At 44.9% G+C, this 13440-nt stretch overlaps 1 protein-coding gene across 1 annotated transcript in view; it reads right to left on the reverse strand.

Annotated features, from left to right (window-relative positions):
- The window catches only part of PAWR (pro-apoptotic WT1 regulator), an 80566-nt gene extending 72627 nt beyond the window's left edge, over positions 1 to 7939 (reverse strand). The window contains exon 1 of the mRNA XM_075150417.1: positions 7436 to 7939. Coding sequence (XP_075006518.1) covers positions 7436 to 7939 — 504 coding nt within the window. The remainder of the gene's footprint in view (positions 1 to 7435) is intronic.
- Between the last annotated feature and the right edge of the window lie 5501 nt (positions 7940 to 13440).

Genomic DNA, 13440 nt, shown 5'->3' on the forward strand with positions numbered 1-13440 from the left:
AGTACCAACTCATTATTCATCATTCAGGGTAGTTTCATTAAAATATTATAAAGTTTTAGGGGTTTATAATATTGTTTAAATATTAAATAATTTAAATGTGGTTTAAATACCACAAGTTTTCCACAGCAAATCTATTTTAGTATTACTCTTCCAAAGTATTAATAACTTCATCCGCCTGAAACAATACAACAGAGCAACAAGACGGACTGACCTCTTGCCATCTTTCAAACTACTTATTCTTTTGCTGCCTTGGAGAAAGCAAGAGTTTTCCAGCACTTCCACTACCAAAAAGAAACTAGAAAACCCTAAACAATTTCCCTCATGTAGACAATTTTAACGATTCAGCCGTATTAGTGTACACAGCTCTCATATTAGGGTTTTCTGCACCAGCAGTTCCAGGAACTTTCAAAGTTTCCTTCAAGGGTGAAGAAGGACCTTTGACTTGGTCTCCCTGTAGTATCCCTAAAGCCAAAATGGTTAAATATGGCCCACAGAAGTGAACTATTAGGTGGTGGAATGCTGGCTGCATCTTCAGGCTCAAAAGGTTAAAATCAACATTATAAACTTCAACCAGCAGCCAGTCAAGCGGCATCTCTCAGGCATTGATATTAGTGCCAATACGCAACATCTTTATTAACAACCTGAACAATGGGATGGAAGGTACTCTAAGCAAGTTTGTGGCTGACACCAAACTGGTAGGGTAGGGACTGGTAGGGACTGGTTGAGAGGCTGGAAGGCAGAGCTGCTATTTATACCAGCCTCAACAGGCTGATTATATTCAAAACTTTATTAGGCAAGACCCTAAGCAACCTGATCAAAACTGGCCCCACTTTGAGCAGGAGATTAGACCAAACGACTTTTTCAGAGATGCGTTCCAATCTATATTATTGTTATGATTCTTTGCCTACGACAGTGTAATCTATTATACACCAATGCTGAAAAATTTTTAGTACCTAGCTTTAAACACGTGATCAGACCCAGGGCAGGTTGTCCATATCTGCCTCTTGTGATAAAGTTTCAGCTACAGTATAACCTCACAATATTACTATTCGCACTTAGGATAAGAGTTTAAATCTCCTGAAATTAACTTGAAGTTATTATTTTCACATTTATATGTCTGAGCCACTAGTTTCAAACAGCCAAAGCAGCAGAAGTTTCTTTTTGATTTGTAGGAAACCATCAACCTACCATTTAAGTGAAACATTTCCAATTTGAGGATTAGATTAAGGCATTTTTATAAAACAACAATAATTAAATATTTTCAGAGCAATTAGGTGTAACACTTAAGCTAGATACAATTTTTGAAAAAACTGTCAGATAAGTAATTTTTAGAAATACTTAGTAGCATGTTCACTTCAGCGCAATAATTGGTCATATCAACACTTCTCTCCCTGAGCTTTTCAATGAGACTGAAGTCATCCGATTTCCACCAGAAAGCAAGATGCTTCATATATTTCAGCGTAAAAGTAGACAAACGTACAGCTGACAGGCTGTTTCCACTCTCTGCCCTACAATACTTTTTTCCAAATTGTCCTGTCTTTTCAGTAGGCTTTAGGAACAAACAACGATGGGATAGAGAGTGTTTCAGTCTTCGGTACTAGAGAAATAGCGTAGAAGGAGCACAAGGAATACTTATCTTCAGCCAACCAACATCTACATTTATTTAAGGTTATTGGCTACATGACAGACTGGTAAGAAAAGGCAGTAACTGGCAAGGCTGAACATTAAGAAGCTTTCAACCACGAATTACAACCTAAACTAAATATTTTTCTTACTTTCTGTAGAATTCAGTACTCAACAGAAGAGGAAATACTTTACTTACATTGCATTTATTTTCCACCTAGTAACTGTATCATTTCAGATGATTCACCCCCAAAACAGAAGAGTGAAAAAAAAACCAACCATGCAATAATGTTTTCCAATTACACCTAACTATTAAAAGATCATTTTAAAAACCAACCTTCCCAAAATTGCACTCAGAGATGAATGCAGAGTCAAAAGAATTAGAGGGGAAATTAATGGTTTCTGATACTTTTCCATCACTGTCCTTCCCATTCCAGTAGGAACATGTGCTGAACTAAAAAGAACTAAGTACATAAAAGAATCGGAACTCTCTGGTTGAGTCCTGTGAATTCCAGCTGTAGGTATTGGTCTAGAATCTGTTTCTCTACAAAAACAGCCTTATTAAATTCAGCAAGAATAAAGTTATCAGTATCAGAAATTACACTACTTCCATAGATCTTTTCCACTGGAAAACTACTGCACTGCCTAACCTTATTCCAAAACAGTGTTATCCTCAGGCATAGAGACCCCAGGTTTGGAAGATGCACATGCAGTGACTTAGAAGCTGCTACAAAGGTTCTGGAATTGAAAATAAACTTAGAAATCTGGAAAGTTATGCGATTTATTTGACCAAATATCTCCCTTACCTAGCTAATTTTGGGATATTAAAGCATACCGTTAAACATATGGGGGGGTTGGGGAGAAAAAGAATAGGCATATAAGTTTATCATGTGCTAAAAAAAAGATGGAAAGAAAAAGAGAATATGCCCTTGAATAGGTATTGCCCAGAGGCTTGGTCAAAATCAGAATTTACAAAAGGCATCAACAGCAGAACAGACTGGATGTAAACAATTTCGATAAGATCCTTTTATCAAAATCTGACAATGCTTATATTGCTTCTTTCACTCTGCCACGTCTGAAAGAAGAACCATAAACAGAATCCTAATAAGATGAATGTGTTCACTAGACAAAGCAAACAGCGGGATGGCATAACGTATCATGAATGGTCATCCAGGTCAAATAAACATATTTCAGACTTCCATCATAACACTAATACCTCTGCATGGATGGTAAGGGTATCAGTGGTCAGAAATAGGGGAGGGGTTTCCCAGTATTTTGAACAAACACTTATTGAGACGTTTTTTTCCTCAACATATGCAAAAAGAAGCAAGCTGTTTTATGAGAAAATGCACAGAGATGTTAGACAATGCAAAGACACTACTTCATACATATGAAGAAATGGCTAGAACTGCTCTCTCATTTAACTTAATCCTTAGGCAGTGAATCACTAAGGAAGATACTGCTGAAGGCAAGCTTCTGGTCAGAAGAGTCCAACCACTAGTACAGGAATCCACTCCTCTCTCTAGTTTCCAGCCATCCAGAGAAGGATTTCAATTCCTTTACAATGTACCTGGTAATTGCTATGTTTGACACATTTGGCATTTAAAGTTTCCTTAAGTTTTTCCAACTGGAACGCAGCAACTTTCTTTCAGTTTACACAACTCAGCACACTGGACTACTGCTACTCTAGTAGCAGCAACTCTTTCTTTCCCCACAGAAAGAGCTCATTGCTCTCTACTTGCTTACAACGCTGTCGTTCGGTATGACACCTACCAAGCACCACATACACAGTGCCTTCTAAAGAGGCAGGCAGGCTTCAAGAAGTCATACCCTTATTGCTGTTAATAAGACAAGAGCTGAACACAGGCTGGTTAAACATCCTATGCAGATTCTACATTTGAATCACTTCTACCTTTTACTCTATTGGTATCTCCAGTACTTCCCACAAACGGGTCAGGAGACTGTTGTGTCTCGAATCTGGCAGCTTCACGTGCAAAATACACAGATCTGAGTTCTTTACACCTTTTAAAATAATTCATCACCCTGTTATTAACAGAAGAACACTTCTGAATTTAGATGACTTCCATCTGGTTAGGTGAAAATGTAAACTTTGTCTGTAAGCACACATTAAGTAAAACCCAGCTATCTAACTGTCCTTCATAAATGGACCAAGATTTTGGTTATATATACACCTTTTTTAAAAAGGTAACCACAAAAATAGTTGTTATTCTCCTGGTTGGGGTTCAGAAAAAACCTACCCACACAGCTATGCCAGCAGAATCCTCCAGTGTAAACAGTTACAAAAGTAAAGCTGCACTTTTCACCAGTGCAGCTTGTTTTGCTTGGAGCAAGACAGAAGAATTACTGTAACAACACAAAACATAACTCTCATGCTATATGTGGGTCCTCACAAAGCACTGTCAGTGTAGCATAACAGGAACTCTGTTTCTTGGATAGATACTAGCACAGCTGTAAATGAGAAAAACGTTACGGGTAAACTTAACACCTGCATCAAGTGAATACCTACAAACTGAAAACACTTTCTAACATAGCTAAAAATGGTTATAAAGCTTAATATTCAAAAAAGGAAATTTACGTAGTAATGATAATTGCATACAATTTAGTTACCTTTCACAACCTGAAGAACTGTTAGGAGGCAACAAAACCCAAATCCCACAGCACTTAGAGTGAAATCAACTTTCAAGATTCAACAAGCTATCAAGAAACTACTTTACAACCCCTGAAAAAGAAAAAAGCTGCAAGTATTTCAGAAGCCATTTTCAAAAGCCACCATTACTTAGATAAACACTAGCGCTGAGAAGATAAAAATCAGCCTTTGCTTCTATCACAATGGCCTCTAAATACAAAGTGTTGCCACTACTCCCAACCCGTCACCATCTGTTTTCACAGCTTCCCCTATGGTTTCTGTGCTCCACCGACTTCAATACAAAATACATTTAAGACACAGAACTGTTTAAGTCCTAGCTCTATTACCTTCCTATTGAACAGAAGTGAAATTAATCATTAATGAATAACGATCTGCTAACATTTTTCATGCCTATTTTAAGATAACTGAGACAACACAAACTTTTACTTTCCTTATTCCACCACCTTTCATATCATTAAATTCTCCAGCTGCATTGAAACTGAAATTAGATCCTACTCCTTTGGGGTAAAAACTGTTTTTGTATTCTGTTTTTGGCAGAGAAGCTTCTAGGCACTATGTATCTTCTGTCGGCAGTTACCCATTTTAATTTCAGAGTATCAGAATTTCCTCTTATCATCGTTCTCCACCACAGTGGCATGCTGATCATAAAAGGGAGATGTTTAGCATAAAATGGCTATTCCATTCTAGAGAAAGACTATTTTCTTGAAATATAAGACAATAAAGCACCTGCTAAGGCTCTAAAACAACATCTCCTGAAAAGTAATTTTAAAGCATACACCACACAGAACTACGAGTGCTAAGTAGTTAAATTCAGTGTGTACTACTACCAAGTCACTATGCATAGCATGGTAAAGCTATGCCTAGCATCTAATGAGAAAGACGGCAAGAAACTGGAGTGTTGTAGATTGTTCCAACAAGTCATCATATGCATCACAGCTTTCTTTTGTCCGAGAACTTCAGCTGACCGTGTTGAATCAGTGCTTTAAAATATCTTCTCGTGAATGAATAGATATATGAAAGACAGTACAAGTAAATACTCTGCAAAACATTCATTGGTAAGTAGTTACTCACATTTGACACTGGAGACAGTTTTCGAAGCTGTCTACCATCAGGAATGATCTAGCGTTCCCTAGTTAAATAATTCTTAGGAATGCATGTGGTAATGATTAAAAACATTTAAATGTGAAACACTGAAAAGAGATAGCTTTGCTTAAGTATACACCAGTCAAAAATGCAACACTCCCTACCAGCAAGTTTCCCCAGTAATGTCTTGTACAACAGGTATCTATGTTTATTAAAATTTGATCCCAAAAATGTGATGGAATGCTTAATCGCTAGTTACAGAAGTAACTAGTATAAAGATATAAGAAGTTTCCAAGAAGTGCCAACACGTGGTCACATGCAGCAAAGTTATTAGGCCCTCAGAAATATGGGAACGGGTGAGAATTTGCTTCTCAATGCCTAAATATGTTACCCTTAATAAATAAACCACCCTTAACAATGCAGCAGAAACTACAGTAGCAAATTCACACATAAGATTCTAATGGCTGCTGAGCCAGGAATGTGTTTTCCTGGAAAGCAAAGCATATTTTGAGCAATACTTAAACAAAACAAACAAACAAAAACCCCAACCACCACCAAACCCACCAAACTAGCAAACCCCAAACCACACCACCCAAAAACTACCAAAGGAACAGTAGTTCAGAAAACTAGTTTGAAGAACTAGAACACTAGTCTCAAAGAGCAAAACAAAAATCCACCACCCAAACACAAACAAACAAAGACAATGACTGGGGCTGGGGTACACAGCAGAGGCCCCTAAAATATGAAGTTGTACAATGCTTGCTGCAACGTGCAAAACCATTATTAACTGGGCTAGGACTAGTTTACTTAGGGAATTAAAGAAACAGCATTTTAAGAGTTCCTATAGAAGCACAGGGGGCAGGTATTTAGGGGGCTTTGTATAAAACAAACCAACCACAGTCTAGGAAGCTTGCACGCTCTGAAGCCAAAGAATTAATGAACTCACTTGTATTCCTCACTTTCCAAAGCAAGAATATTGAAGACCTATGCCAAAACACTTCACCTCAAACTAAAGACCTATGTAAGTAATTATTCTCAAAAAACACAATTATAAAGATTTCTACTGTTCCTAAAACTCATTCCTCACCTTCCGATATCTTCTTGCACGAAAGTGTCTGCTGTGAAAGTGCCTAGGATGTCACACACTAGCGACTTCAGGTATGGAAAACATGATTTCATCTTCTCCTGCTGCTTTAGAAACAAAGATCTTACGTTCTGGTGTTATTTTAATAATCTATAATGTTAACCTAAAGAAGAACTACAAGTTTTTTCTACAGTGATGGTGGTCATCATTATTAGTGCGAAACTGTAGACTAAAATCCAGCTTTGTTCAAGTTTCCTGTGGCCTTTCTTATTAACTGTAAAAAAAAGCTAAAAACTTAGTTATCATTCTTTTGAATTCCTCTAGGAGTATTATAAATCAACGCCAGATTTTTATACTAGTAGCAAACCACAGAGGACAGTGGTGTTGGCTGATAAAAATATCTTCTGCCTTCAAAAAAATGCTCTTTAAACCACTACATTTTTTCCAGTGCAGGAAATTCTTTTGGGCTCTGAAGTGAATAATATTTACACCTGAACATCTATTCAGAGCTGATAAATCAGTTTTCTTTCATTAGTATTGTTTTGACTATACTTCAACAGGCACGTGTCTTAGTTTGATCTTCCAAAAGCCCTAGAACTTACCCTCTGCCAACAAGACGACGTAAAAAAAAGTCGCAGGTCGTGACAGGTCTAATTTGTTTAGAATAAATGGCACCTCGCCTGTCTGGATGCCGCACTGTAACGACCACAGTATATCCCTCCGACTGCGTGCGGGCCTTCAGGCTCTTCCACGCGGTGTAGAGAGAAAGCTTCACCACCGCAGCTAGCCCACGCGAGAAGCCCGGGCACGGCCGCGGAGCGCTCAGGCCAACAGCGCCGGTGCGCACGGCTGCCGCCCCCGCGGGCTGAGCCCCCCACCCCACGCCACCCCACCCGCACCGGGCACTCCCCGGCTGGCGGCGCCCCCAGCAGCGGCTCAGGTGCGGCGGCGGCCGGCCCCCCGCCCCGCGGGCTCACCTCGGCGGCCGGGATGTTCACCACACCTGTCGACCTCCTCTTCTCCCTCAGCTTCCTCTTCTCGATCTGCCCCTTCCCCTTCCTGGCGCTGGGGCCCGAGCTCTTTCCCTTGGCGGCCAGCTTCTCCTCACCCTCGGGGGACCCCGGCGCGGCGGCGGGAGGCGGCTTGGCGGCAGGCTCAGCCCCCCGGCCCCCGGAGAGGGCCGGCGGCGGCTCCTTGGCGGGGGCGGCCCGGCCCAAGGCGGCGCTGGCGAGACTGAGGCAGTTGACGGCCCCGCCGGCAGGGGGCGCCGCGCGGTCGGGCGGGGGGGCCGGGCCGCCGGGGGGCAGGTTGTTGTTCAGCTCGGCGGAGGAGGCGCCCCCCGCGGGCCTGGCCTCCCCCCCGGCGGCTGCCCCCGGGGCTGGCGGCGCTTGCTTTGCCCGCATCTTCTCCCGCTTGGCTTTCCACTCCTCCAGAAAGTCCGTCGTGCTGCCCCCGGCGCTGCGGTAGCCGCCGGTCGCCATGTTCCCGGCGGGCTGGACGCCGAGAGCGCCCCACTAGCACCTCTGCCGCCGCCCGCCCTGAGGCGGCTCTGCTGCCGCCCGGAGAGGAGAGGTCCCGGCGGGGCGGGCGGGAGCGACGGGGGCGGGGAGAGCGACTCGGAGAAGCACAAACACCCTGGAGAGAAACAAAAGGGGAGACGTGAACCGTCCCGCAGCGCTGCCCGTCCTCGTCCCGCCAACTCCCCAGGAAGCCCCCCGGCGACGAGTCTCCATCACCGCCCGCCCTCGCACGCCGGGCTCCCGCAGCTCGGACCGTGCTGCCCGGCCCCGGCGCAGCACCCCGCGCCCGCGGAGACTCCCCTCACCCCTCGGCGCGGGGCCGCCCGGACGTGCCGGCCTCCCCCGCTCGCCGACGCCCCGACGCCCGCCCGCCCGCCGCGGCCACGACGACCGCGAAGCGCCGTCCCTCGCCCCCGGGGCGGGTGCGTCTGCCATCCCCCTGACGCCCGCTTGCCTGCCGGGGGACCGTATTCCCGCGCGGGGCGGGGCGGAGGCAGCCGGCGCTCACCTCCCGCCCGGCGGGGCCGCGGCTCGGGCGCTCCCCAGCGCCGGCGGCACCAGGTGAGCGGCACCGCCTCCCGCCGTCCCGGAAGGAGCGGCGCGGCCCCGAGGCTTCCCGAGCTCCCCCTCCCTCCTTCCCTCCCTCCCCTTTCCCCATCGCGGCGCGGACAGAGCCGAAGCCAGGGCGGAAACTGCCGAGATGGCCTCAACAATGGGGTGAGGGCGGGGAGGCCCCGCCCGGCCCGGTGCGCTTCGCGCCGCGACCTGACCGCGCCGGGTGCCGGCCCGCCGCGGGGTCCCGCCGCCGCCGCCCCGCCACCTGCCCCGGGCAGCGCCGGCACGGGAGGGGACACGCACCCCGGCGCTCTCGACGAGCGGCAACGCGGGCGGGAGGGGGCGAGGGGCGCCGCGGTCGCGTGAGGAGCGGACCGAGACGCCGCCAACCGCCGCCCGCCCGCCTCAGGCCGGACTCCCGCGGCAGCTTTAACGGGCGGCGGCTGCCAGAGCCCAGCCACGAGGGGCCGGAGGAGGCGGTCTGGTGTCACCCCCCGCCCCGGCCCGCGGGGGGCTCCGCCAAACCCGCCCCGCACCTGCCGGAAAGCCTCCGGTGAGGGGGGCTGAGGAGCCCGCCGCGCCCTGCCGGCATACCCGGCGTGGGGCTGCCTTAATCGTGGGGCAGGTGCCCGGGGGTCGGGCCTCGGGCGGTGCAGCTCCCCGGCACCGCCGGCGGCTGTCACCGGCGACAAGGCAAGAAGCCGCGTGTAAAGCCCGGCTTGGTCAGCCCTCGGCTCCGGCTGTCGTTAGGGAGACGCCGCACTGGGGACAGAAGGGCCGGTTTGGCCTGAAACCGTGGTGCCTGCCGCTGCTCTCGCCTCGGCGTTTAATGGGGTCGACGCACGGTGGGACGAGCCTGAAGTTAATTGCTCCCGCAGCGTAATAACTTCCTCTGTCCGCGGCTCCGGTGGGCAGAGCAAAGTTACTCCGTGGCGTTCGCTCCCGCGGGCGAAAGGTTGGGAAAGAGCCTGTGTCTTCGCGATGTTACAAGCAACAAGGATTCAAGGGGTTTCCGCCAGTTACGGTGCAAAGGCGTGAAAGGTGGCTCGTTTATAAATAATGCAGCCTGCAGTGGGGAAACCTGACTGGGTTAAATATTAGAAAAAAGGCATGTGCAGGGAATGTGATGGGAGTATGCAGTATCTGTTAAATGGTTTGTGTAGGTGATCAAATGGCTAAACCTGCTAAAACTCAGCTTTTTTGGTTTTGCTGAATTCACTATGTCTTAATAGCACCCTGAAAATTGATCGTGGTATTTTTGGAAATGACTGCTCTCAATAGATTTGTGGCTTGCTTAACCCTGCTTTATAAGGGGTATGCTGAGGGAAATGAAGGGGTGTATTGGTGCTACCTTTCCAGCAGACTCAGGACAAGATACAAGCTTACGTCAGAGGCAGAGGAAAGCCATATAGCCTGGGCTTACATAGCTGGGAGCACGCTCTCACCTTTTCATCACCTCTTTTCTCTCTTTCAGATTCAGTCCTGAATTTGTCTGCCTGGTTAATAAAATTCATTAGGAGTTCAAAATATAAACTTTGCAAAAGTTTTTGGGTTTTTTTTACAGAAAAAAAGATAGATGCTGCAGGTATAGATAAAAAAAATCTAGCAAAAATGGGGCCCCAAATATCTGGCACTAGGCTCTCTGCACCCTACAGTATAAATAACAGGCTTAGTCCATGCAACCGCTTTCACCTTAGGTATGTCTCTACTCTGTTCTCTTCCACAGCAGTGGGCACTGTCTCAGCCTACCAACCTTCTCTGCCCTTCTGGTGCTCATTCATTTACTTGGACTCTTAACTTAACTCATATCTGATTTCTGCTCTAGTTTGGATTTAGGGGGGGTTTTGGTGCGGCAGTTGGTTTTGAAGGGGTGTCTAAATGTTTGTATATATGGAAGTTAAGGTATCAGGATCCTCAGCACAGATGAAACCCCTTATCTTTCAGGCTAAGGGAAAATCCCAACACAAACCAGGCTAGTTGTCCTGTGTTATGCTGGAAAGCTGTAAATAGGCAGAAAAGTAAATGGTGAAAACATAGTTCTGTAATAGCTTTACTCTTTAATACTCAGCAATACAAAATTAGTAAAGTTGGTCATATTTCTGTTTGCAGATCAAGCGCTTAACAAAAAGTTGACCTAAAAAAAGTTTTCACTAAGCACTCTGCTGAAAAAAATTCTTACCTGCACTCTCATCTGTAGAGTTTTTAAGTTAGAAAACTATTCGATTGTATTTTTAGAAAATACAATTTAGAAAAAGGATCCCTCATGTGAATTCTTGTCTGCCTTTCCCATTCTGTCACTTTTTTCCTTTTATACGATGAAGAGCTTTTCTTGAGAGAATCATCTGTGACAATACCGTAATTTCGCCCCTCACTGTTACACCCCATGAGCAGCACAGCTGGCCAAAAATGAGTAAAAAGAGTCAGATTAGAAAGTCCTTACTTACAGTATGTTGTGTATATGGAGAAATAGAGCAATGTATTTTAGTTCTTAGGACACCCTCAATTCTCCGTTACCCCAGGTCTCCCCAGCTGCTGCCTGGGCCCCTCTCTCTGTGGCAGTCCTTAACAGCTAGCAAGGCTTAGCTGTGCTCACCTCACTTCGCATCTTACCTGCCCACCTTTCTTACGTGTGGGAGGTGCCGTTGCCAGGCTTTAGCTGCATCTACCATTGCTGTTGTTTTTGTTTTTTTTTTTTTCTCTAATCTTCTATAAAAAAACATCGTGGGTTTTTTTTAGTGCCAAAAAGGCTTTGTGTTCCTTAGTCTGTTATATATTAACAGAAGTTATGTTGTGGTGAGTGAGGTTGGGCTTAAGTGCCCAATACAAAAATGCTGACTGTCAGATGTTTGCATCTCAATAAGGTTGTCTGTGCTGGAGAGCTTTCAGGGATAAAGTCCCAAATAGTTTAAGTATCACGCTGCATGTTTTCCTCTGCCACAACGGAGAACAGCTTAATAGCTTGCAAACATTTTTAGAACAGCTCTTTTCTCTTTTCTTACCAAAAAAATCTTCAGCATATTCTTAAGGCCTAGAAATACAATTCATTTCATTAGCTACGTTTTAAGCTGGCATAATGACAAGGGTCCCTAAGCCTTAAGATATTGGGGTTTATATATTCATTATTATGGAATGAGACTCTCCCCTAGAGGTAAAATTACCACCAGGATATGGGGTAGGATGATCTTGATCTCCTTTGCCAGGCAAAAAACAAACACTTCATTTTTCAATTTATACTAAACCCCATAATTTATTCTTAAAATTTTGAGGAAATGAAGTGCCTTTTGGGGTTGGGCACTTTAAAGCTGGTTGCTTTGTAAAGGGTTGCAAGCTGTTTAAGATTTTTGTAATTTCTTCTAGAGATTCAACCAAATTATCCAACTTTTTTAAGGTTCTGTGTACAAGTTTATCTGAGCCATACTCTCTTCTGAAGTGGCAGTATTCAAGGGCTGGAAAATAAAATAGTGAACACAATAACATATTATTGGCTGAGGAAATTAAGGACAACATCCAAATTCCTGCCCAATGTCTGTTTGCTCATTACCGTCAGGCTCCAAGCTTAACAAACATTTGTTATACTCACTGGTGCTGGTATCCTCTCCACTGAAACATCCCCTCCCTCTCACACTCTTCAGCATTTCTGGAAGCTCTCCCCAAAGCCTCTGTTGAGATTTTACTGCATTTGCCTGCCTGTCTCTTAAACACGCATACTCTTCCTTCCGCTCCGGACTTCACCCCGGCTCTGCCTGCCTTACCTGAACTTCCATGAAATGCTTTCGCTTAGTGCACCTATCTACTGCTTCCCATATCTGATCCTCTTTGAAATCCATTCAATCAGCATTCTTCATGTTTCTTCTTCCAATACAAACTTTTTCAGTCACACTTATTCTATCTGCTTTATCACTCTTGCTTTATTAAACTAGTTTTACTCAGCTTGCTCCAGTGCTGTCCCATTAAATCTTCGTTCTCTGCTGCTTTAAATTTCAGCTGCTGGATAATCCTCACACCCGTCACTGTACCCCAACTAACCTATCTACCGACTTATTTCTGCACTATCCTTCCATAAATGCTGTTGCTTAAAATTGCTATGACTTAGTGAAATCTTACTGCCATCTTTTTGTAGAAATCTCTGTTCCTCTTTTTATCCATAAAATTTCAAAAACCTCTCTTTAAACCTTTCACATTAAATCTCTTACCGTAACTTCCCTCTAACCTTCCTGTAAAATCCCCACTTATGACATTTCTAATGTCAAATCTCCCCCTGAAAGTAAAATAATCCTCAAACATAGCACTACTATCCCTCTTGACTCTTCCTTTTAACCTTTTCTTGCTAATGCTTTCCAAGCCAATGCTCTGCTGCCCTGCAGCAATACTTCCCTCTCTAAGCACCCATGCCTAGGGTGAGACAAAACCTAGTGAAACATACTTTGCAAGTGTCTTCCTCCTTGCACTCTTTTGGTATTCCCAGTTATATCGCTAACAGAACATTTAATATCTCTGTCAGAGACGGTCAAAAGAGTTTAAAAAATTAGGTGGTAGTAGTCTTGACCATTGGCCTCTTACCCATGGTTTCAGAAGATTCATTTGTAGCGGATCCCAGTGGAGGCGTGAAGCTGTGAAGGGTAACGTGGAGATGCTGGTAGTCTCATTTCTGGACAGTGAAGTGATTGCATATTTTGTCTCTAATAACTTCCTTTTTTTTAAGTATGCAGAGGGAGTTTTTATTTCTGTTTACAGCTGTACTGTTTGCTTTTCAAATTCTCTCTTAATCTTTGGTTTATCTCTTCTTACCTACCAAATTCTGTTATCGCTTGGTCTTGGTTGTTTTTGCATTTTTGTCTAAATGCAGATAAACTGCTATCCCTTGCAATTTAATACCACTTTCTGCTACTTCTGAGCTATGCACACTA

This window comes from Calonectris borealis, chromosome 1, assembly GCF_964195595.1.
Source record: "Calonectris borealis chromosome 1, bCalBor7.hap1.2, whole genome shotgun sequence".
In the NCBI taxonomy this organism is placed as follows: Eukaryota; Metazoa; Chordata; class Aves; order Procellariiformes; family Procellariidae; genus Calonectris; species Calonectris borealis.